The sequence below is a fragment of the Gossypium hirsutum genome, chromosome A11 (assembly GCF_007990345.1).
Source record: "Gossypium hirsutum isolate 1008001.06 chromosome A11, Gossypium_hirsutum_v2.1, whole genome shotgun sequence".
Lineage (NCBI taxonomy): Eukaryota > Viridiplantae > Streptophyta > Magnoliopsida > Malvales > Malvaceae > Gossypium > Gossypium hirsutum.
The window spans coordinates 95,571,338-95,595,616 of NC_053434.1; the positions used below are offsets into that span (position 1 = coordinate 95,571,338).

At 35.9% G+C, this 24,279-nt stretch overlaps 1 protein-coding gene and 1 long non-coding RNA gene across 5 annotated transcripts; one reads left to right on the plus strand and one right to left on the minus strand.

The window, feature by feature from the left end:
• Positions 1 to 5,903: 5,903 nt before the first annotated feature.
• LOC107891632 (uncharacterized) lies at positions 5,904 to 13,255 on the plus strand. 4 transcript variants are annotated; one of them, XM_016816478.2, is made up of 11 exons: positions 5,904 to 6,119; positions 6,764 to 7,446; positions 7,620 to 7,797; positions 7,900 to 8,128; positions 8,410 to 8,549; positions 8,747 to 9,036; positions 9,172 to 9,384; positions 9,468 to 9,956; positions 10,433 to 11,098; positions 11,986 to 12,516; positions 12,718 to 13,255. In XM_016816478.2, the coding sequence occupies exons 2-11, from the start codon at positions 7,177 to 7,179 to the stop codon at positions 12,943 to 12,945; spliced, it is 3,234 nt and encodes a 1,077-aa protein (XP_016671967.1). In that variant the 5' UTR covers positions 5,904 to 6,119; positions 6,764 to 7,176; the 3' UTR covers positions 12,946 to 13,255. The 4 variants fall into 4 exon arrangements, with proteins under 4 accessions (XP_016671967.1, XP_016671974.1, XP_016671979.1 ...); XM_016816485.2 differs by having other exon boundaries at positions 12,721 to 13,255; XM_016816490.2 differs by having other exon boundaries at positions 7,903 to 8,128.
• A 2,475-nt stretch (positions 13,256 to 15,730) lies between these two features.
• On the minus strand, positions 15,731 to 16,622 carry LOC121209876 (uncharacterized). The gene is made up of 2 exons (XR_005905024.1): positions 16,491 to 16,622; positions 15,731 to 16,136 (listed from the first exon to the last, which is right to left on the minus strand). It is a non-coding gene; the product is annotated as an uncharacterized lncRNA (long non-coding RNA).
• Positions 16,623 to 24,279: the final 7,657 nt, after the last annotated feature.

Consider the following 24,279-nt stretch of genomic DNA (forward strand, 5'->3'; position numbering starts at 1 on the left):
TTAAGCTTCATATTCTCTTTTAATCAACTCATTAACAATTTCTAACTCATAAAATTCATTATAAAACATAAATTTTGAGCTCTATTCAACTTAATCCCTATTTAAACCTAACTTAGAATTCTTTTAATAAATCACTCAATTTTCACTTCTAACTTCAATTTCTATCAATTTAACCCATAAAACCTCAATTTATTCAACTAAATCAATATCTAAAAATTTTCTATTTTTCTTCATTTTAACCTCATACATGTAGAACTTTGAATTAGGCATCCATAAACATAAAAATTATAAGAAAATAAGCTAAAACATCTTACCAATCAAGCTTTAGGGCCTTAATCCTCAAATTTCCCTTTTCTATTTCTTTCTTTCTTTCTTTCTCACGTTTGCTCTCTGTAACTCTTTCTATCTTTCTTTCTTTCTTTCTTTTTTTTAACTTACTCATAAATCTATATTCAATATAATAATATTAATAATATAATATTATTCTAGTAAAATAACTTAATTTATAAGAAAAACTACTTTAACACATTTAATATCTTTACCAACTATTACACATGTTATATCATACATTCACACACATGGCACTTAGGGTCTAATTGCTAGATTAGTCCCTTTACTAATCTTTAATCTATAATTAAACTTTTATACCGTATGCAATTTAGTCCTTTAAACTAAATTCAAGCTACTTCACTTAATTAAACACTAAATAACCATTCAACTATAATTCATAAATATTTCTAATAAATATTCATGAATTAATTTCATGGAAACAGTACTCAAGACTCAATTTCCGATACCGTAACTTTCGGTTCATTACATAGCATATCTGAATGGGTACTTATGTTATATTTGAAGAGTGAATAATAAGGTTGTGGAAAATAGGGTGTAGCTGAGTGTTAGAAGATTATGTGATGTGAGTATTGACACCACAATGGTAATCTGTAACACCCCTAACCCGTATTCGAAGCCGGACTTATGACTTAAACAATCATGCATTTCATAATCAATTATCATTCAAATCAAAATCCAATCAAATACATTCATACAGTCCCTGTTATGAGCCTTTGAGGCCCCAAATAGACATTAAAAGTGGTTCGAGACTAAACCGAGTATTCAAGAATTTTTTAGAAAAACAATGAAAATTTTCAAAGTGTAGGGGACACACATCCGTATGGCCAGGCGTGTGTCTCACACGGTCAAGAGACACGCCTGTGTCTCAGGCCGTGTGGGCATTCGAAATGGAGACACACGGTCATGTCTCAGCTCATGTCCTACCCCGTGTAACTCACTGACTTGGGTCACACGGCCAGACCACATGCCCGCGTGCCAGGCCGTGTACCCTTCAAAATGGCCTCACACACCTGTGTGCCAGACCGTGTGCTAGGCCATGTGAAAATTAAAGGATATACTGACTTGTTCCACACGGCCAAGCCACACACCCCGTGTGCTAAGCCGTGTGAAGGTACTAACTTGAATTCTATATAAATATTAGGGGACACACGGCTGTGTCACATGGCTATGTGTCACACACGGCTGAGACACACGCCAGTGTCTCTGCCTGTGTAGACAAAAATAGGTCATTTTCCAAGCCATATTCCTCACCCACATTAGTACCAACCTATACACATCAATTTGCATATAGCCATGACATAAATAGGCACTTAAAATCAACTAATATCAAGTTTATAACATGTATTTCCACACATACAACATGATATCCATAAACACATTCAAATGATCACTTTAAAACTTACCAAATATACTTCTAAAGTATACTTAAATGGTTAACCTCACCTATGAGATATTGTGCTTAAATTCAACATGCATGCCAGATTTCAGCTTCAACCATTTGGTACCCTAATACTAATTCACAAACAAGGCATTACATGACAACCATACATCATATATAATAAGGCCATTTACATAATTACATAACAAAATATGTCAAATTCAAGCCAAATCAAATGGCTAAATACACAATAAAACATAAAGGATACCATTAGCCAAAATGACCTATACATGCCATTTAACCTAAAATATAAACTCATAAGTACCAAAATAACGTTTGATAGTGTGATGCGATTTCCGAAAACTTTCAAATTGAGCGGGCTTCCGAAACACTATAAAACACAGAAAAATAAACAGAATAAACAATTAAGTTTAGTAAGTTCGTAAACATAAAATTAAACTTACCATATAATCACAATTTAGGTAAGAATCTCAAAGCATAACTCAATTCAATTTGGCCAAAGCCTGTCACATAACCATTCACCAAGTTAGCCAAGTATACATGTAAAAATTGGGAATCTATGTATGCATTCAACAATTATTAAAATTCCATGTACATGTAACATTTATACTGTATATCCTTATATCATATATATATATATGAACCATTTCCATGTAAGTACCTATACTAGTTCGTATTGAACTTATATAATCTCATAATAACACTATGCCCATTGAACCACTTAGAATCACGTTAGATACATGGGTAGTACACATGAGGTGTACTGAACTGTAATCTGTCAATTCCTGTACATGTAACATTTATACCGTATATCCTTATATCATATATATATGAACTATTTCCATGTAAATACTTGCACTAGTTCGTATTGAACTTATACAATCTCATAATAACACTATGCCCGTTGAACCACTTAGAATCTCGTTAGATATGCTGGTAGTACACACAAGGTGTATTGAACTGTAATCTGTCAATTCCTGTACATGTAAGCTCATACAAGCGATAAATGGTAAGCTTCTCCGGGCTGAATATTGGTAAGCTCCAATGAGCTACAAGTTGGTAAGCTCATACGAGCTATGGTGAGTTCGCAACACCTACATGACCTCAACCAAAACGGTAACCCTAATGACATGTCATTTGTATCCTACGAATTCCTAAGGTTTGCAAAAACTCAACACTAGGCTCTCTTTTTAAATCATTACTTGTGCCAGAGTTATTTGAAATAGGGGTACTGACTTTTGTAGTGAATGCCATATAATTTCTCAAGTGTGTCTCATTTGAATCTAAGTTGCTTGAGACATTCTTATCACTCCAAGTTACATTAAAAGACTTCTTTTTCAGGTTTGCACACATGGCTTGTGCATAACCATACCCTTTATACTTGTAACATTGAATGCCTTTTTTTTTGCTTTAGGGTTTTAATCAATAGCCACACCTTTCCCTTTTTCCTTATTGAATCTTTGAACTCTTTCAAATCCTTTGCTTCGTTCGGATAGCTTCTTGAATGCCTAGTTGAAGTTTTGAGAAGTAACTCTGTTTTGTTCCTAACAATTTTCAATCGCAGTGGAGCCTGCAGTTTGCACTACATCATTCACTTGCGGAGCAATGCTCTTATCACTTTTGACCTTACTTTTTTTGACCCATCAAGGATTATTTCAAAGTTTTGAAGCGAATCTATGAGTTCATCAATCTGCAATCGGCCAATGTCCTTAGCCTCCTCGATAGTCGACATCTTGATTGTAAATATCTCATGTAGAGATCGAAGGACTTTTCTTACCAACGTCGAGTTTGAATATTCATTACCAAGAGAAAAAGCCTGATTTGACAAATCACATAGCTTGGAATAAAATTCACCAAAGGTCTCATTCTCTTACATTATAAAAATATCAAATTTGGTGGTAAGCATTTACAATTTCAATTTCTTCATTGTGTTGGTTCCTTCATAGGCTATCTTAAGAATTAACCATACTTCATGGGAAACAGTTAGAAATCTTTTTAAACACCTAACCATCAACACCATAAAATATTGCATTAAAGGCCTTTGAATTCATAGTAGGAAGCTTCTCTTCTTTGGTGGTCCAAGTAGCCTCATATTTGAGAGATTTAACACCAGAAACATCAATAGTAGGGGCTCCCAACCCTTGAGAATTGATCTCCAAGCCCTATTGTAAATAAACTTTACCAAAGGTTTCATTATTGCGTTTCGATAAACATAATTTGCTCTATCCAACATAGAAGGTCATAAATAATGAAGAAACTTCCATCTGAAGCAAGTGTTAGCACTAGGAAACACCACTAGCTATGTTAAGTGGGAGGCTCTGATATCAGTGTTGAAATGAGCAGCTAATAAATACTTAAGAAAAAATAGAGTGCGTAAGTGATGGCAGCAGTGGCCACTTCAGATGGCACTATAATAAAATAGAGAAAACAAAAACACAGGATTGTTTATTCGATTTGGTTTACCTACATGTATAGAGCCTAGCTCAGTGAAAAGATTCACTATCTTTAATTCTAATACAACAAGTGAAAAAATATACTTTTTTTTACCTAAAGATCTAAATCACTCATTTTTAAGTTCTTGTAAAATCAAGCAACAAACTTCTTAATATAAAAAAACTTGCCTCAAGAATAAAAAATCTATCTAGGTTAAACGAGTCTTGCATATTTAAATACGAATTTATCTTCACAAAGAAACCTTTAATCCATCTTGATTTACCCAAGTATCATCAAATCAATTATTCTTAATATAAAGACACAAAAGTCATAAAATTAACTTGTATCTTCTTGGATTGCATATTCCAATATATAAAGTACGCAGAATATGCAAAGTACGTAGATCATATAAGAATCCTTAAAAAATAATCTTACTTCATTTAATCTCTTCTTCAATAATAAACATGAGATTGATGGCTTAAGATTCTAAAAAATTATACAAGTAAATCATCAAAATATTTTAATAAAAATGCTAACAAATAATATAAATTATGTAATTTATGCAGTATCAAATACAATAATCACTTCTCGAATCACTGCTCCTAAAATTTACCTCAAACAAACCCATTAGAAAATAGCTAGTAAATTTGAATCTCCAACTTAAATCAAAATCAAGTAACTCTTTGTTGCATGAATTTCAAAGATGACACGTGTTAGATTTTTCATCCAAATTTAAAAGTTCAATAGAATTTTTACAGGTGTTATTTGCACAACCTTTTATATTAAAAAAGGGGTTAAGAAAAAGAAAATATTTACGTTTGATCTCGACCTTTGTTTTTCATAGATCTAGACATATATTATAATAATTTTTTTATATTTATGTTATATAAGTTATTTTATAATATAAAATTATATTTTACAATTCAGTTAAAAAATCATTAAGAATGAAGAAAAATAACATCTTTATATATTTTTAATAAAAGGCAAACCTAAAACCTAATAGTAATCTATTTTGAATTTTAAATCTAAATCGATTTAAATTAATTTTATTTTTATTTTTTTATGATTTTTAGTTTTTATTTTTTATACAATGTTTAAAAATAAAACTATCCAAAGTCTTTTCCCAACTCTTAAATAAGAGTATAATATGATTCAGCTTATTTGAATCTACGCCTTTCTATACTAACAATAATATTGACGTAAACTAAATTAAGACTCGATTAACAATTTAAAACAAAATTTAAAACTCAAGTTAACCATGAGTAGTAAATTTTCTAACTAGAGCATTAGACAAAACCTTTATATATACGTAGATTCAGTTTGAATAACTATTTAAAAATTTTAATATTAAAAGAGATTTCTAAAATGCTCAACCTTATCCGAGCTTATATAATTTAAAAAAAAAAAAACGGTAACCCTATTGGCCTGAGGTTCACAAAGTTTGAAAAAATTCCGATTAAGCTTTTTATTTTAAATAATAAAGAAAAAAAATAAATTCAAAGCCGAAAAAGAAGAATACATTTTCAGATTTGTTTTAATTAGTTTTTGTTTACTTTTTAATATGTAATTAGTTTAGATATTCTAAAGTACAACTTTAGGCCACGTGGCCATCATAGAGAGCACAAAGTGTTACGTGGACCCAATTCTCACGACTGTCATAAATTTAAAAGCACAAGGACAAAATTGTCTATCAACTTTCAGCTTCGAAAACACCCATTTGTCTCAGTCTTCAACTGTTTTTTCCTACTTTTTTTTTTAATTTTTTAATTTTCTCTTAAGAGTTATGTTTTTATGCCTTTGGTTCTTTGGGTATATTCTTTTGCTTTGCTTCTCCATGTAACAGAGGAAAAAAAAAATCTTTGCTTTTATATCTTTTATTTAAACTTCTCTTCTTCTAACTTGCAACAATTTTCTCTTGGGGGAATTTCTCTTTAAGGTTAGCTTAAAGGATTTGGTCTTCTTTAATTTTTCAATTTTCAATAGAAAAATCTAGTCTTTTCTTCAATTCTGTGTTGTTTTTTTAAAATTTATATAGAATTTTGTGATGGGTATTTTCATGTTTTTGGTGTGGTGTTGTTGGTTTTTGGTTTTTTTATTCTTTTTATAACTTTCATTAGTGAAGCTCGGAATTTGGTACGCTATTGAGTTTTTAGTTTTGATTTGTTGGTGTGATTTCTAATGTTGGGTATTGGCTAAATTCATGTAATTTTGGATCTGGAAACTGAGTTTCTATGATTGATCTGTTATTCTCTTTTGCTCTATTTCAATTTTTCAAGTTTACATTTTGGTTTTGTTCTAGAGAATTTGCTTGTGTTGTTTAGATCAGTCAATAACTTCCTAGAATTGAATCTGTCTAAAGCCATTGTCTTCTCGCTCTCAATTCCTATTGCAGTAAATCTCAGACAACTTTCGGCTCTTTGCTTATGAATTATTTCATTTGACATTTACATCATAAAATTTGCATTTTGGTTGCCTATCTAGTGATTGAGTTTGTTTATATGTTCTTCATTCATTTTCCTTTTGTTGTTACATTTTTTCTTCAAGGCATTTTATGCTGACGCTTAAAAATTTTAAATGCAGCTTGTTACTTCACATTTTTATGGGAGATATGTTTATTTCTCATGAATGCTGATGAGGGGTTGGTGAATGGTTGTTTCAATCTGGTATGCTTTCCTAGTGAATACAGTGAAGATGATGGTGGGATGATATGTTATTGACACACTCTCCACATAAATGGAAATAGATTGAAGAATCTAGACCCGATTGATTTCTTGATTATACCATGTACTAGATGGAATAAAGTAGCTAGGAAATCATTACAACTTGGTTTTGCTAACTTCTTTATAGGCATTTGGAGAATCTTTGGCTTTCAACGTGATCTGTTGGAGGGATATTGTTAAAACAGAAGCTATCTGCTGTGACTTCTAAACAGCTAATTTTCATTAACTTTTAGGTGTATTTATAGTGATCTCTGGATTTTAGGTTTAGTGGAGATGTTTAATTCACCTCAAGGAAATAAACAGAGCCTCCAAAAATCCATGCGAAAAGTCTCACCTGGTGCCTCACAAAAAGATTTGTGGCTTGCTGTGCGAGAAGGGTCCTTGCCTGATGTAGACTCAGTGTTGGCTCTATTGAAGAAGGCTGGAGGTAATATCAATTCAAGGAACAGTTTTGGTCTGACTCCTCTTCACATTGCAACTTGGAGAAACAACATTCCTGTTATTCGAAGGCTTCTAGCTGCTGGTGCTGATCCTGATGCTAGGGTGTGTAATTCTTCTCTTACTTTAGTTTATCTAATGCTTTCAGGTTCATAGTGGATGCCCACTCCTGCTTTAGAATATGAATGACCTTGTATCAAACATCATGAAGTCCTAAAGATTTTATGATGGTGCAATTAGGTTCGATCCTCTTTCCATGACTCTTCAGTATCTTTCAGGATGGAGAATCAGGATGGAGTAGCCTTCACAGGGCTCTGCATTTCGGTCATCTTGCTGTAGCAAGTGTTCTCCTTCAGTCTGGTGCTTCTATTACATTGGAAGATTCAAAATGTAGAACACCTGTAGATCTCCTATCAGGGCCTGTCTTGCAGGTTTTTGGAAGTGCACAGGATTCAGGTACCAGCTACTGTCTTGACATGTCGGAAAGCCTCTTATTGTTACCCGCAGACCAAATCTTTCTATGTTTGAAATGTAACATAGTTTTATTTGTGTTTTTAGTAGCTACTGAGGTGTTTAGCTGGGGAAGTGGTGTGAACTATCAACTTGGAACTGGAAATGCCCACATACAAAAGCTACCTTGCAAACTTGATTCATTTCATGGCTCAAAAATTAAGTTGGTTTCTGCTGCTAAGTTCCACAGTATAGCTGTTACTGCCCGCGGAGAAGTCTACACCTGGGGTTTTGGAAGGGGGGGCCGTCTTGGGCATCCTGACTTTGACATTCATAGGTAAAAGGTTTCTTGTGCCTTTCAATAAGAGGTTTTAGGAACTTAATGGTGCTTCAATTAGGAACTCCAAATTAATTTAAGCTGTGGGAACTCTGGGTATTGAATTTTGTTGGTCTAAAGTTTCCATCATGTTTTGATCTACCCTGCTGAAATTTTAAAAGTTTGGGGTAGTTTTATCTGTTATTTTATGTTGGGTATGAAGGATCATGTTAATCATCAATTGCAAAGACAATGCAAGTCAACTATCATGAACATATTATTTTTCCTTCTATACTTTTCAGTGGTCAAGCTGCAGTTATCACTCCCCGCCAAGTGACTTCTGGTTTGGGGGCACATCGAGTGAAAGCAATTGCTGCAGCTAAACATCACACTGTAATTGCTACTGAGGGTGGGGATGTGTTCACTTGGGGATCCAATAGAGGTAAAAACTTATGGGTTATGCTGGCATGATTTGCTGACTGTTTGAGATAGTTGTTTCCTCTAGTAAATTTTCTGTTTATTCTCTTAGTTGATTCAAATTTACTTGATGATCAGCTAGCTAATTTCGTGCATTATGTTGCAATCATATCAAGATCTTGTTGACCAGAAATGTTGATGTAACCTTCTTATATTGTGCAGAGGGTCAGCTGGGCTATACGTCTGTGGATACCCAACCAACACCACGTAGAGTAAGTTCACTTAGATCAAGAATAGTTGCTGTTGCTGCTGCAAATAAGCATACTGCTGTTGTCTCTGCATCTGGTGAAGTTTTCACATGGGGTTGCAACCGAGAGGGTCAACTTGGCTATGGCACATCTAATTCGGCATCAAATTACACACCAAGAATAGTTGAGTACTTGAAAAGCAAGGTCTTTGTAGGTGTTGCGACCGCAAAATATCACACAATTGTTTTGGGAGCTGATGGAGAGGTGAACATTTGTGGACTAGTTCTAACTAGGACGAGTACCAACATCTTAGTTTCAGTCTTCTTTTCACTGCTGTTATAGAATTAGATTATGTACAATTTTGTCATATGGGACTAACCACAGTAAAACTTTTGGCAGGTATATACTTGGGGTCATCGACTAGTCACACCTAGACGAGTTGTCATTACTAGAAATTTAAAAAAGAGTGGAAGCACGCCCCTGAAATTCCATCGAAAGGAACGACTTCATGTGGTTGCAATAGCTGCTGGGATGGTACATAGCATTGCTATGACTGAAGATGGAGCATTATTTTATTGGGTTTCCTCAGATCCTGATCTTAGATGCCAACAGGTTCTATTCTACTGTCTTTGTTGTTTTTTTCCTTCCTGACAAGTGGAACATGTTATTCACTTGCTCTGGATGAATTTGTACAGTTATATTCGTTGTGTGGAAAGAAAATGGTAAGCATTTCTGCTGGCAAGTATTGGGCTGCAGCTGCCACTGCTACAGGTGATGTTTACATGTGGGATGGCAAGCAAAGTACAGACAAACCACCTGTTGCAACTCGGTTACATGGCGTTAAGAGGGCTACTTCAGTTTCAGTTGGTGAGACTCATCTTTTGACTATTGGTTCTGTCTATCACCCTGTCTATCCTCCTAGCATGCCCAAAAGTGACAAGGCACCAAAGTTGAAAGTCAATGATGAAGTAGAAGAATTTGATGAGGAATGCATGTTTGATGATTTAGAGTCAAGTAGCATAACATCTGCACATAAAAATGATTCTGAGCAAAAGCCCATACCAAGCTTAAAGAGTCTTTGTGAGAAAGTGGCAGCAGAGTGTCTAGTGGAGCCACGAAATGCAATTCAACTACTTGAAATTGCAGATTCCCTTGGAGCTGATGATTTGAAGAAGCATTGTGAGGTATTCTCTTGAAAGCCTTTAACAATTCTGAGTAGAAAAATCTTTTATAATCTTCAGTAGGCTTTATTTTGTGCCTCACTTGTGATATGTTCATGGGGAAATTTTTTTAATAGTATACGGAAATTTGAACCAGAATAGACTACTCAGGCTTACCTTAATGTGTCAAACCAGTGGTTGAAAAAGAAAAGGTAGTAGATCTAAAAGATTCAACTGATAATGCATTGTTTTTCTTATTGCTGTGCCTCCCTCATCAGTGATCTGTTCTGCATGTTTTTTAGGTTTCCAGATGGTGTGGAACACCATCAGGATGCATATAGTTTATGTAAGTTGTATACTTCCGACCAAATTCTGACCTAAAAGATCTCCTGACAGATAAACTTTTTTCAATTGCATGAGTAGTTTCTTTAAGGTCTCTTGACATAGTGTCCTGCGTGAACTTACTCTGACGACAAAGTGTCCTAACTTCTGGAATGCAGGATATTATTATTCATAACTTGGACTATATCTTAACAGTTTCATCACAAGCTTTCGCCAGTGCATCACCAGATGTTTTAGCTAATCTTGAGAAGTCATTAGACTTGAGATCATCGGAGTCATGGAGTTATCGTCGGCTCCCCACTCATACAGCTACCTTTCCAGTTATCATCAATAGTGAAGATGAGGATAGTGAAAGTGAGGTTCTAAGGACCCGTAACAACAACAAGAATAAGAATCCTTTGGAAAATGGAGACAGATTGGACTCCTTTCTGCAACCGAAAGATGATCCTAATCTTGGTATTTCTAAACAAGTTCGAGCTTTATGGAAGAAGTTGCAGCAGATCGAGGTGCTTGAAGAGAAGCAGTTGAGTGGATGCATCCTTGATGACCAGCAAATTGCAAAGCTGCAAACAAGACCAGCTCTTGAAAATTCTCTTGCTGAGCTTGGTGTACCAGTTGAAAGATCTCATTTGAAAGGATCATGTTCAATTCTCTCTGATGGAAAAGGAAATAAAAAGGCTGAGGTTTCAAGAAAGCAGCGGAGGAAGAGCAAACAAAGGGTATCACAGGTGGAGACTGTATCTGGTTTTTGTACAACTAACAAAGAACCAAACTCGGTGAAGGGTTTCTCTGATGTTGAAAACCCCCAAGTTTTAATGACTAAGGTTAGATTTCTTAAACTTATTATACTTGCTACATATAAAGATCTTTCTGAATGCATTTGTTTTATAGTAGAGAGGTGACTGAACTGAATATTTTCACGGTCTGGTTGTGCTTAACCATTTATGGGAATGTTTTGGATGGATTCAGACGCATTCCTTTTGGCTTCTGAATACTGCAATAGGGTCATCTGTGAGATTTTAAATGAAATAGTAATCTGTTTTAAGTCCTTGAGAAAAGAGTTGCTATGGTTATGGTGCAAATTCTTCCATTTCACATTGCAGTGTTGTGTAGTTCACTTCATTGTTCTATGTAATTTCTTCTATTGCCATCTCTTTTTTCTGTTGAGTTTCTAGAGTTTTTGAACTAGGAAGTCCAAGGTGCAGAAGAGTGAAATGAGGTTCAAGCTGCAATAACTTAATAGGATTTGTATGTATAAGCTTGAATAAAAAATGAAGCTCTTTTTGTTTTCTTTTTCTTTTCCGGAATGATCTTGGCGCTCATTGAAACCAACTTCCAGAACTGCAGTGTGCACAGTTACAATATGGTCCTTAAGGATTTCAAATACCTCTGATGAATATTTTATGCAATTTTTTATGACTTAATTAAGTATTCTGACTGGCAAGATTCTTTAAAATCCTTTATTCCAGTCCCATGGTTTGAATCAGTCTTTGACACAGAGTTTGGCTATCAGCCAAGTGTAACTATTTGGTCTCCCTTGAGTTTGTTTTTCGGTGTTTCTTATACTGATAAAGTTTCTCGGGGTCTCAGATTTTTGCATCTTGAAGGGTGTAATGTTTATTTCCTATAAATTACTGTGATGGAAAGAAAAAGGGTCAAAATTACTCGAACAATTCATCAAATTTGTTGAAATCTTTGTTCCTTTTGACAGGAAGAGAACCGTGGGTGTGAAGGGGCTACACAAAACGAAGCCTCCATAGAGTCTACTTTTTTTGTTCAGAAAAAGGACAGTTCAGTGCCTGCAAAAGATAAGGGTACTTCACAAACAGCAACCAAGAAGAAGAATAGGAAAGGTGGGCTTTCTATGTTTCTGAGCGGTGCTCTTGATGACTCCCCTAAACAAGTTACTCCCCTGCCACCAACACCCCGTAGTGAGGGTCCTGCATGGGGTGGTGCTAAGGTTTCAAAGGGATCTGCTTCACTTCGTGAAATTCAGGATGAGCAGAGCAAAATACAGGTTAACCAGAAAACTGGAAGTAAAAATCAGGTGGAAGATCTTTTTGCTGGTAAAAGTGAAGGTAAAATCCTGCTGAGTTCATATTTGCCATCCAAGCCAATTCCCGTGGTCTCTGTCCAAACACCACAGGCATCTGATGCGGAAAGAAGCACGCCTCCTTGGGCTTCTTCTGGTACCCCTCCTCATCTTTCTCGGCCATCTCTCAGGGACATCCAGATGCAGCAGGTTTGTGAAATTACAGCTCTCTCTCGTTCCCTCAATGTCGGACATGCACCCTTTTTTTATCTCGTTTCTAAATTTTATCCTGAAAATGCATCATTTTCTTTCTTCTTGTATGGCATTTTTCATGCAATGTATCTTCTTCAAATTCACATTATGCATTGTTATTCAATCACCTTTTTCTTCTTGGTGCTTCTAACTAAAAAGCAGGGAAAGCAACTGCACGGTCTTTCACACAGTCCAAAGATGAAAATGTCCGGCTTTTCAGTAGCTTCAAGTCAAGGCTCGCCATCTGACTCCCCTGGGGTGAACCGCTGGTTCAAACCGGAGATAGAAGCACCATCTTCAATTCGTTCAATCCAGATTGAAGAGAGGGCTATTAAAGACCTTAAACGCTTCTACAGCAGCGTCAAAGTAGTGAAAAACCAGTCATAAGAGGGGCCAATTGATAGTTAGGTGTTTCAGGTGGCAGACACCAAGGCTTTAACTTTCTCCCCCCAAATGGTTAAATGTAAATTTAACTATAGATTTTCATGCTGTGCATTTAACCTCTTTTTTTTTTTTAGGTTAATCTCAACATAACCTTTCTCCTCATTTTTTTTTTAAATCATGGAAGATCTTTAAGCTTTTCCTGATCTAACTTTCGGAAATAATTTTCATCTTTGGAAGCTGAAAATGCTTAGGGGTTTAGCTCATAGACTTTGTACAATCATAAAGTAATAAATTGTCTTTTAACATTATCAAACTCTGACTTCCCCTAAAGTTTAGCTCATAATTGGCAAGATTTGAATTTTTTATTGCTTTGTTATATATGTTTATCAGCAATTTATTTGTTATATATTGAAGATTGTGAAGATCTGAGAAGACCAGTCAAATAGTGAGATAGAAAGGAGATGAGAACAATGAAACTGTGTTGTACTATTAATCTGATAAACCATTACAAACTAACTAAATCATCAAACTCATAAAGACTAGAAATAGAATTGTTGATTAAATCTTGACTTAATTACAATAGTAGTGAATCACAAACATTCACCCATCTTCAACAGCCTTCACCTTCAATTTGCCCCTCATTTTGCAAATGAAACAATGCAGACAAAGGTTAATGAGAATGTCTGCAACTTGGTCTGATGCAGGGACTTCAAAAATCAACTTGCCAGCAGCAACTCTCCCTAGAACAAAATATAAATCAAGCTCCACATGCTTGAACTTGGAGTGTAAAACTGCGCTTGAATTGTCACACCAAAGTACGGTCTTATCATCAAGCTGCACATGCAACTCCTCAAGTAAGGACTCCAACCACATAATATCAGCAGTGGCACTAGCAATACTTCTTTATTCCGCCTCTACAACAAACAACATCCTGTCGTAGACCTGCTGTTATCAATATCAAGTCCTCAATTGGCATCGACAAAACCAGTAATGGACAGTGTTTGCTAGCCAAAATCTCCTGTAGCTTTTTAAGTATCGCAGAATTCTGTTATAGAAGCATAATGAGTATCAAGGGGTGACTGCACAAAATGAAACTCTCGATTCACGGCATGTCCAATTTCAGGTTTTGTAATCACAATATGTTGCAAAGTCCCAACAATGCTTTCTATATTCAAAAGTATTATCATGGGATTATCAACATCCTTTGGCAAGTGACAGGTGCTGTGACCATGGGTGTAGGCATACCATTACCCTTGTCCGTGTGACATCTTTCTACCAAATCATTCACGTACTTGCATTGACTTAAAAACAGTCTACCACCAGCAGTGTATGTGATCCCTATAACTAAAAATAGTTCAGTTGACCCTGTATGTCAATTTGAGAAATCATCTACATAGATCAAGACAGACATACGTCATCAACAATCTTGAAAAAAAAAAGTGAAGCATCAGACTTGGTCGATTTAAAGTCGATAGAAAGCAAGAAATCTGTAACAAGAGAGTGAAAAATAAGTGGAAGAATTAATCCAGGGCATTCATTGTATTTGATGAAATAAGAGGGACCAATATGCAATATGATCCTATAGAAACCTGTGAATGAAGCAAAGTTGTAATGTCTACATAACAGGTTCCCAATGGAAAAGAGAGAATAAAGAGTGGGAATATAGATATCCTTCCAGAAATTATTTAGTACTTACTTGTCAAAGACAACAATCCCCATAGATCTTCCAACCCTTTTCCCTTTAGCCCCCCAAAAATAGAAGAAATGATTAGTCAAAATTCATGGGAACATTAAGATAAAATTTCCCCTTTATTTAATTTTATCTTTTGCTTTTGTAAATGGAAAGGACTTGAATAGAAGACACACGTATGTTGTTCCAAAGAGAAGAAGGGAAAAAAGGTGCAGAAAGAAATGATTGATTAGAAATATAATGGACCCTTTAATGGAGGCAGTGGTGGGTCGAGAATTTGAGGAAAAAAGCTAAAGGTTAAAAGAAAAGTTCCAATTATTTGATGTGTATCAACCATTTTGGTATTTTATTATTTCCCTTGCCCAAGTTGACATTTTATCTTCGTTTTCGAAATCCGCCATTTCCTTAAAGATTTTTTCACTTGAAGATGCATTCCAATGGTCTTCTTCTTTCAATGTATTTCACCACTAAAATTTATAATTTAATTTTAATCTTTCTAATATAAAACTTTTAATTTTGTTTCCATTAAAAGTTGTATACCACTCATGTTTGAACAAAAGTTTGTTACATACAAAAGTTCTTCTCGCAACCGTGGATCCAAATGATATTAATGCTACAAGTGAATTTTTCATAAAGGGAGGTATTGAGTCGATCTTGAAGAGATGATAAATCCTTGTGAAACCGATTAATCGATTATATTACATGAAAAAAATTTGAGATGTAGATGTTAGTGTATCAATAACCAATAATACAAAGCAAAGAAGGGACTATTGAATTCATCAATAATACAAATGGGGATCTTGCTTTGGCTTTATATAATTATGTAGACTTTAAGCTGTTTTGTCAACTATTTCATTGCATCTTTTTTGAGGTCTAAAGTTGTACTTTATCATAATAGTATGTTAAATAGGTACATCAACAGTCATTAGAAAAAAGAAAAAACTAAAGGGAAAAATGACATGAACTTGTTCACAGTTGAAAATGTGGTAGGGATACAAATATAATTTATTTAATGTTTCTAATTCAAAATTTTAATTTTTTTTTTCAATTCATTCAAAATAGTATATTTGAATAACATATGGAAGACAAAATCAAAGCTAATCACAATCCATTTTCCACCCCTTTGATCAAAGCAAGAATTCCATTTTTGGTACTTCATATTATTGTTACAGGCCAATTTTGGGCTGATTACAAACCTAAACTAACCCACAAAGCCCAATCACATTCAGCTAAACCCAATTACTCATTTGCCCATTTTAAACCCCAAAACCCAAATGGCCTTTTTCATAACCCCAAAACCTAACAAATTAAAACCTAACCTACCCAACTAACTACCCAAACCCAGAGGTCCAATTATAAACCCAAATACATTTTAAAACCAACAGCCCAATACCCTAACCCTAAGCTAACCACCGAAACCCTAGCCCCTAAATTCGGCCAACTCCCACTTACCCACTTGCAACCCCATGCCTCTGCCACCGCCATACAGCACCGTTCAACCACCCTGCAAAGATGAAGAGACAGAAACCAATAAGAAAATGAAAATTGTAAGGCTATAAAAAGCCATGGAAATCAATGTAAAAGGATTCGGCAGTTTTGAAAAAACAGAAGAAATAAGAAAACATTTCAAATCCAAAACAATAGCATTTCCCTCAGCATTTAGATAAACAAAAATAGCAGCCAAACAAAGAGAACATCTCAGATCACAAAATCAGAAACTAAAAACTTAAGGTGAATTTTCTATTTTTATTTTTCAATTTTTATTTTCGAATCTATTTTTTCTATATCAATAAATACATAAATATAAAATAAAATAATATTATAAAGCGTAAAAAAACAAAAAAAACACAACTTTTACCTTTTCCGGCCACCGTGTACGGTGGCCGGCGCAGGCGCAGGCGCCGGCAAGGGTCCGTGGCCAGACCGGTGACCGGCCCCTCAGGCCGGAGCTCCCTCTCCCTCTCCCCTTCTCTCTTCTTTCTCTCCCTTTTTTTTCTTTCCTCTTCATCAAATGATTTTTTTTGTCAAATTAGGGCCTTATATAGCCCACCAAAACGACGTCGTTTTGGGGGTTGCTCGTTAACCTCAAAATGACGTCGTTTTGAGCATGACCCGAACCGTCCGACCCGACCCGCCTCAGGATCCGCGTGTTTTTGTTTGAATGGGTTATGTATGCATGCAGTCCTTCCGATTTTCTGGAATTTTTAATCAAGTTTTTCGTTAGTTTTAATTTGGCCCTGAATTTTTGCATGGTTTTCAATTTGGTCCCGTTCAATACGGTACGTTTTGGAGGCTCGGATTTACTACGCTTTTGACCCCTCCAAGTTATGCGCGTGTTATAATTAAGTCCCTTTTCTTTGTTTTTATTTTAAATTGGCCCCACAACTCTGTTTTTATTTGATTTTAGTCCTTTTTCGTTTATTTTTATTTCCTTATTAAATACTCTTTTTATTGTTATATTATTATTATTATTATTATTATTATTATTATTATTATTATTATGCATTAGTTTACGTTTTATTATATATTCATATATTTATAATACGTACATACTTAATATATTTGTATATACTTATGTAATATTATTACTAAGGTTTCTATTCTAATATGTATACATCACCTAAATATTTTAGTATTATACGTATATATATTCTTCATATATTATATATACATGTGTTTTTAACACTATACTTTATATATATCATATATATTTTTAATGTTGTATTATTATTATGTTCTAATACTATATTATGTGTATATTTTTTCACACGTATATTATGTACATATATTTTCTAATATTTTACATATATATTATCATGTATATACTTTTTTTTATATCATTAGTTATATATTTTTTATACATTATTTCGTGAATATACTTTAGTACCGCAGTTATATATTTTTATAATATTTCATGTATATATTTTCATGCATAGATTTTCTTTTATATATCGTGTACATACACTTATACTCTATTAATTAGTTTTATATACTATTTCATGTGTATATTTCTCATGCTATTTCATATATGTAAAATCCTTATTATTGTTATTAATACTGTATATATTTCATCATATATGTGTATATGTATATATAGTTTTTTCCATTATTTCATTTCAATACTTTATTATTTGTCTCTTTTTCTTTTATAATGTTATTATACAAATTGGTGTATATATTTCTTATGTACATACATCCTTCAATATATATTATTATGTATTTATTTTAACATTAATTGTTATATATATTTTTATCATTTCATGAATATTTCAAATATTATATATAATATATTTCTAACATTATTACTAATTATATATATATATGTGTTTTGACGTACCTGTTCTTAATATCTTTTTTATGTATGTATATTCATTGTTTTCTCGTATTTGATACTATCATTACATTTAATCTTGCATGCATTGTTATTACGTTTTAATATTATTGTCACATTGATTATTTGCTTCAATATGTACCTAGCTCTTTCATTTATTTATTTTTATTCCATATCAATTTTGTTTTACATTACTTTGAAAATCACATTCTTGTTTCTAACTAATTTCAATAATCAAAGGCAACATATCAGTTTAAGACTAAGTCGTCGTTTTCATTGCTATGTTGGGTGAACATCAATTGACTCGTGTTAAAATGGTATATCCTTCTTAAAAAAATCAAAAAGATTGAAAATTCTTGTCTTTTCAAATGAATCACGACTAAATGTTATATTGAACTCGTATTTTTGAAAATCAAGACAACATGTGTTTTACAAGATACCAATTTTGGGCGTCGCGAGGGTGATAATACCTTCTTCGCGCGTAACCGACTCCCGAACCTTACTTTTTCTCTGGATTTTGACGTAGACCTAAACTCGGCCTTCTTTTTTGTTTTAAAAATAAATTTATTAGGTGTCTGATCACACCTATAAAAAGGATCGGTGGCGACTCCCCCTTTTTATTTCAAAATCAAACTTTAGTTTTCGAGTTTTCACTAAATCGCCACAATTAGCGACCGAAAGTAAATTTTACGTCGCTACAGCTGGCGACTCCGTTGGGGACCAGTTTTTGAGAGTCGAATTGAATTAAACGCGTGTTGTCAAAATTTTCGAATTTCCTTGTTCAAATTAATATTTAGCCGTGATCTTCAAATTTGGTTTTTTTAAAAAATCATGCATTTCATCATATTGTAAATATTCTTCTAACTCGTTTTACCTCGTCGATTTTCAGCTCTACATTTTCATGGTTTTAATTTTCTGTAGTTTAGTTTTTAAATAAAACGTAAAGGTTTGTGAGTTTTTCCCCCACACACCGTGCACTTGCATTTTGCATAACATGAGCTCTCTACCCGGGCTCCGTCCGTTTAAGTGAAAGTAAACGCTATGCCTTCGTGAGTTAACTCGTCCCTCCGCACAGGCTAGTGAATACTTTTGGGTTACATATGACTTATGCTTTCGTGAGTTAACTTGTCCCTCCGCATAGGCATAAGTAAATGTAATCCCTCGAATTGAACTCGTGAGCCTGTGATGGGCTACGACCGAGGTTTCGTACTAATCTTAGTAGATGACAGTACGGACAATTTGAGTACCTATCTAGAACCGAAACCGCATATAGTGAACCGTAAGAGCTGCCTAACTAGAGCCATGTCGAACCTCCGTCTGTTAATAGTCACCAAAATAAGTACATGGGAGGAACGCCTCTTAGCTTTAATTTCCTTGACATTTACATTTTCTATCTTGATTTTCCGTAATTCATGTTTATTGTACTAACCAAGATATTTGTCTGTGTTTTTATTTTGCATCATGCATTATAGGCAACATACTAGGAAGGTGTTGACTAGAGATTTGATTGCCAAAAAATGGGTTTCTAATGGAAGAGTTAATTATACAAACAACCGAAAAGAATGCCGTGGTTCGGGACTGGTCTCTAAAAATTCAGAAAGAAAAAGGAGATAGTCTAGTGGAGGAATGTATTGCCAATCTGCCTGAGCACGTAACCGTGAATGTTCACCAGAATAACCTTGAAGATTTGGTACGGGTTTGGAATCAGTGGGACTCGGACACTAGGGGTATCTTCACTGAGAGATATGGGGACATAGCCAACTTGATTGCTGTCAATGTAGACGAACAATTGATCCAAGCCATGGTCAGATTTTGGGATCCAGTTTATGCATGTTTTACCTTCAATCAATAGGATATGACTCCGACTATAGAGGAGTACGTTGCTTTGCTTCGTGTTGAAAATGCACAATTCCATAAAGTATATGTGAAGGAGCCTAAGCCGATGACCTTCAAGAAAAGTTAGTGAGATTAACAGACATGACTGACGCATGGGCTGAAAAACAGATAAAGAAGAAGAATGAAACCATTTGCATCCCATGGTCTTCCCTACAAGATTTGGTTCTGAACCATCCCGATACGTTGAAAAGAGTAAATTTATTTGCTTTGGCCATTTATGGTTTGATCATCTTTCCGAAAGTCCTCAGACATATAGAAGTTGCGGTGGTGGATTTCTTCGAAAGACTAAAACAAGGAATCAACCCTGTCCCGACTATCTTGGTCGAGACCTTTAGATCTTAAACAGTTGTAGGAAAACGGGCAAAGAACGCTTTATCGGATGCGCGCAGTTACTAAATGTCTGGATTTTGAGCCATTTTTGGAAAGTAGAGCGTACACCGTACCACATGTTTTCAAAAACTTTCGCCCCGTTGGAAGCCTATATTGAGAGAGAATGGCCAAAGGATGTCACTGAAGAACATTGGGTTTCAGTTTTTCAGAACCTTCGAGCTGAGGATATAACGTGGAGAGCACCGTGGATACGCCCTTCGATTCTGCTATACAAGGTCGGAGATCAAGAAGGGGAACCATTACTCGGGTTATGGGGAGGAGTTGGATATGCCCCGCTATTGGTCCAAAGATAATTTTCTTCGTGACAATTCATACCCGCCACTGGAGGATTGACACAATCCGAGTTCACTTTCGCGGGTGAAGGGTATATGAAGAGGGTCTGAGACACTGCCAAGTCTTGGAAGAAAATTCATTTGATGGAATTGGCTCTATATGCTGATACCCTCACCCAAGATTACGACATCTGGAGGAAGCAACGGGTGAATAGTCAGTAAATCTCGTCAACGAACTACACTGTCCAGAATCCTTTCTCGAAAGAAATGCCGTCTGAGCTAGAAATGGAAAGACAAGAATTTGAACAAGAAAAGGCCAAGATGTCTCGGGACCTTAGTGCTCTTCAAGAGGAAAACTACCAATTGAAGATTGACGTTCAGATTGAAAGATCCAGAACCGAGAAAGTGCAAAAAGAGGCTGAAGTCGTAAGAAATGACTTGAGAGACCTTCATTTGGAAAATAAAAAGTTAAGAAGCACAATAAAGAATAGTGGGTTGGGCAAGTCGTCGGCAGAATAGAAGGAAGAAATAAGCAACATTAAAGGCGGGATGGAATTTTGGAAAGGAAAAGCGAAGAAAGAGGAGGAAAAGGCTACGCGGGCTATGATAGAACTAAGGAAGAAGAACGCCGAATATGAAGTTGTGTCTGCTGAGGTAATGACTGGTCGATCTAAACGTCAAGAACTAAAAGAGAGGATACGAGAGTTAGAAAATATGTTGCAAGATCGTCAACAACAGCTAGATACTCTCTTGAAAACTTTGGAAGAAAAGAATAGTCAATATGATAAAGACATTCGTGCTTACGAAGAGGGCCTCCAAGAAAAAGCAATGCAACTTAGCTTTTTGATAAATGAAATTCGTGGGGTAGCCATGCACATGGTACAACTATCGGAAGAAGCTGAAATTCTCATCTGCCAATTCCCTCCAAGTCGAAGATCGAATATATCAGAATTCTTAGCACGAGTAAAGAAATATGGCGATATAGCTAGGAAGTTTGTGTAATAGCTGAATCGAAAATGGAAAAATGTTTTGTAATGAACTCTTTTGATGAATGAAATGCCTAAAATAGGGGCTATCTTGAAATCAACACCAACTTCTTGCATTTCTTTCATGACTAACATTCATTTGACATTTATGGATTCATTTATTCATTCATTCATCCATTGCATATCCCATAATCGTTCGCTGAGGTTAAAACATACAATTCGAAGTTGTAATACCACGAGACTGGAACCACGTCATTCGTATAGAACACGTCGACAAGCTAGGGCAATGGAGGCTGAATTCAATGAAAGAATTGAAAGGATGGAAAGAGTGCAGAGGGAATTACAAGAGCAGTTGGCCAAGTCGCAACAAGAGACAAGAGATTTAATGGTGAGATCTCGAGAAGAATCACTCAAACAGAAGGATCAAATGGCCAAGATGATGGAAATAATGTCAACTTTAGTTAAAGGAAAGGGACCCATGCAGAGCCCTGACGTCGAGGAACCTCAGTTAAGAGTTAATCACAGTCAAGATCCGCTCTATCCCTCAGGATTCACTCCGCCGCACGCCTACGCAACACAAAGAGGATACACCCAAGGGAAACCCACAGACCTGGAGCAACGGGTGGTGCCACTTGCTCACATAGGGCAAGGAATGTTTGTATCAAACCCAGGGGCTAGTCCTACTGATCCACTCGTTCCAGATTTGGACGATCCAGCAGAAATAGCCAAGTTAAAAATCGGTTATCACGAGGTTCAAGAGAAGTATAGGAGCTTATAGGAAAGACTTAAAGTAATAGAGGGTATTGAAGCCTTCTCTGCACTGAGTGCCAAAGAGCTCAGTTTGGTGTCCGATCTGGTTCTGCCTCCGAAATTTAAAGTACCATCAAAAAATACGATGGCACGAGATGTCCAAAGACGCATCTTGTTATGTTTCACCGAAAAATGACTGGTTACGTGAATGAAGAGAAGCTACTCATACATTGTTTTCAGGATAGTCTAGTAGGATCGGCTCTTCGGTGGTACAACCAGCTTAGTAGGGAAAAGATCCGATCTTGGAAGGACTTGACGTCAGCCTTCTGTGAGCAGTACAAGCATGTATTGGATATGGTGCCTGATCGAATGACCCTACAAATGATGGAAAAGAAACCAGCAGAAACCTTTAGACAGTACGCGCAAAGGTGGAGAGATATCTCGGCCCAAGTGGAGCCTCCACTGACTAAGACTGAGATAACAGTCCTTTTCATCAATACACTGAGAGCACCATTCTATGACAAACTGGTGGGAAGTGCCACGAAGGACTTTGCGGATATTGTAATATCCAGTGAGCTTATAGAGAATGTCGTCAAGAGCGGTAGAATGGAAGGTCAAGAAAGTTCAAAAAGGGCAGCGCCCATGAAGAAGAAAGAACCAGAAGCCCATATGGTGGGAATGAGAAGCCGTTATACCCCTAATCCATATCCAAACCAACCCCGACCTCGAAATTATCCTCCTACGAATTTTTATTATCCTCCTCAGACCCCTTACTACCAAGTACCACCTCCTTCCTACCCTGTATATGCCATGAACAACTAAAGGCTCGTCACTACATTCCCATAAAACACTCTACCCGCTCAAAACCAACCCAGAAATGAACCAAGACCAACAAGACCCAATCCCAAGAGACCGTAATTCACCCCTATTCCTGTGACGTATGGGGAACTGTACCCCAAACTCTTGGAAAAGCAATTAATATCCCCTCATTACATGGCACCCCTTAAACCTCCATACCCGAAATGGTACGATCCAAATGCTAGTTGTGCATATCATGCTGGGAACCAGGGGCACTCTACGGAAAACTGCATTGCCTTCAAAATGAGAGTTCAAAGACTCATCGATGCGGGTATTCTGCGATTTGATGGCACTAGCGGTACGTCCGGGAACCCATTCCCAAATCACGTCGAAGGGAATGTGAGCGCAGTGGGAGAGGAGGACAAACGACAAAGTAGAAGATGGGTTTCTGAAATAAGAACACCTCTGCAGAAAATCTGGGAGGTGCTAGTTGAAAAGGGGTTGCTCTGTCATCTTAACAAAATATTCGAAGGAAGAAATGAAAAAGGTCAAAGTTTTTATGAATTCCATGGTTTTGAAGGACACGACATTCAGTCCTACAAAGAGTTCAGGATATTACTGCAAAACATGTTGGATAATAAAGAGATGAGATCTTTTATAAAGGCGAAGAGGCCAATGGAGGAGAAATATGTGCCTCTGACCATCAATCGTCAGGTTTCCTGTATAGCGCCGACCGACCGTTAATAATTTATTATGACGCAAAGAAGGAGCCGGTGAAACCAAAAGTGATAATCGAGGTACCATCTCATTTCCCCTATAAGGACAATAAAGCAGTTCCATGGAAATATGACGTCAATATCGTCACACCTGAAGATGAAAAACCCAAAGCCATGACTGAAAGTGTTGGGAAAGTAGGTCATTTCACTCGTAGTGGAAGATGTAATTTGAAAGAGGCCGAACCAGTGAAGAAGAACAGTGACTTGAAACAGAAATGAAAAGCACCGATGCACGTGACCAAAGATGAGTATGAAACTGTGCCTGAACAAGAAGCTATAAAGCCTGTAGACGAGGAGGAAGCACAGAAATTCTTAAAATTTATCAAGCATAGTGAGTACAACGTGGTAGAACAATTGAGTAAGCAGCCAGCACGAATCTCGGTATTATCTCTGCTGATAAATTTAGAACCGCACCACAACGCCTTATTGAAGGTGTTGAATCAAGCTT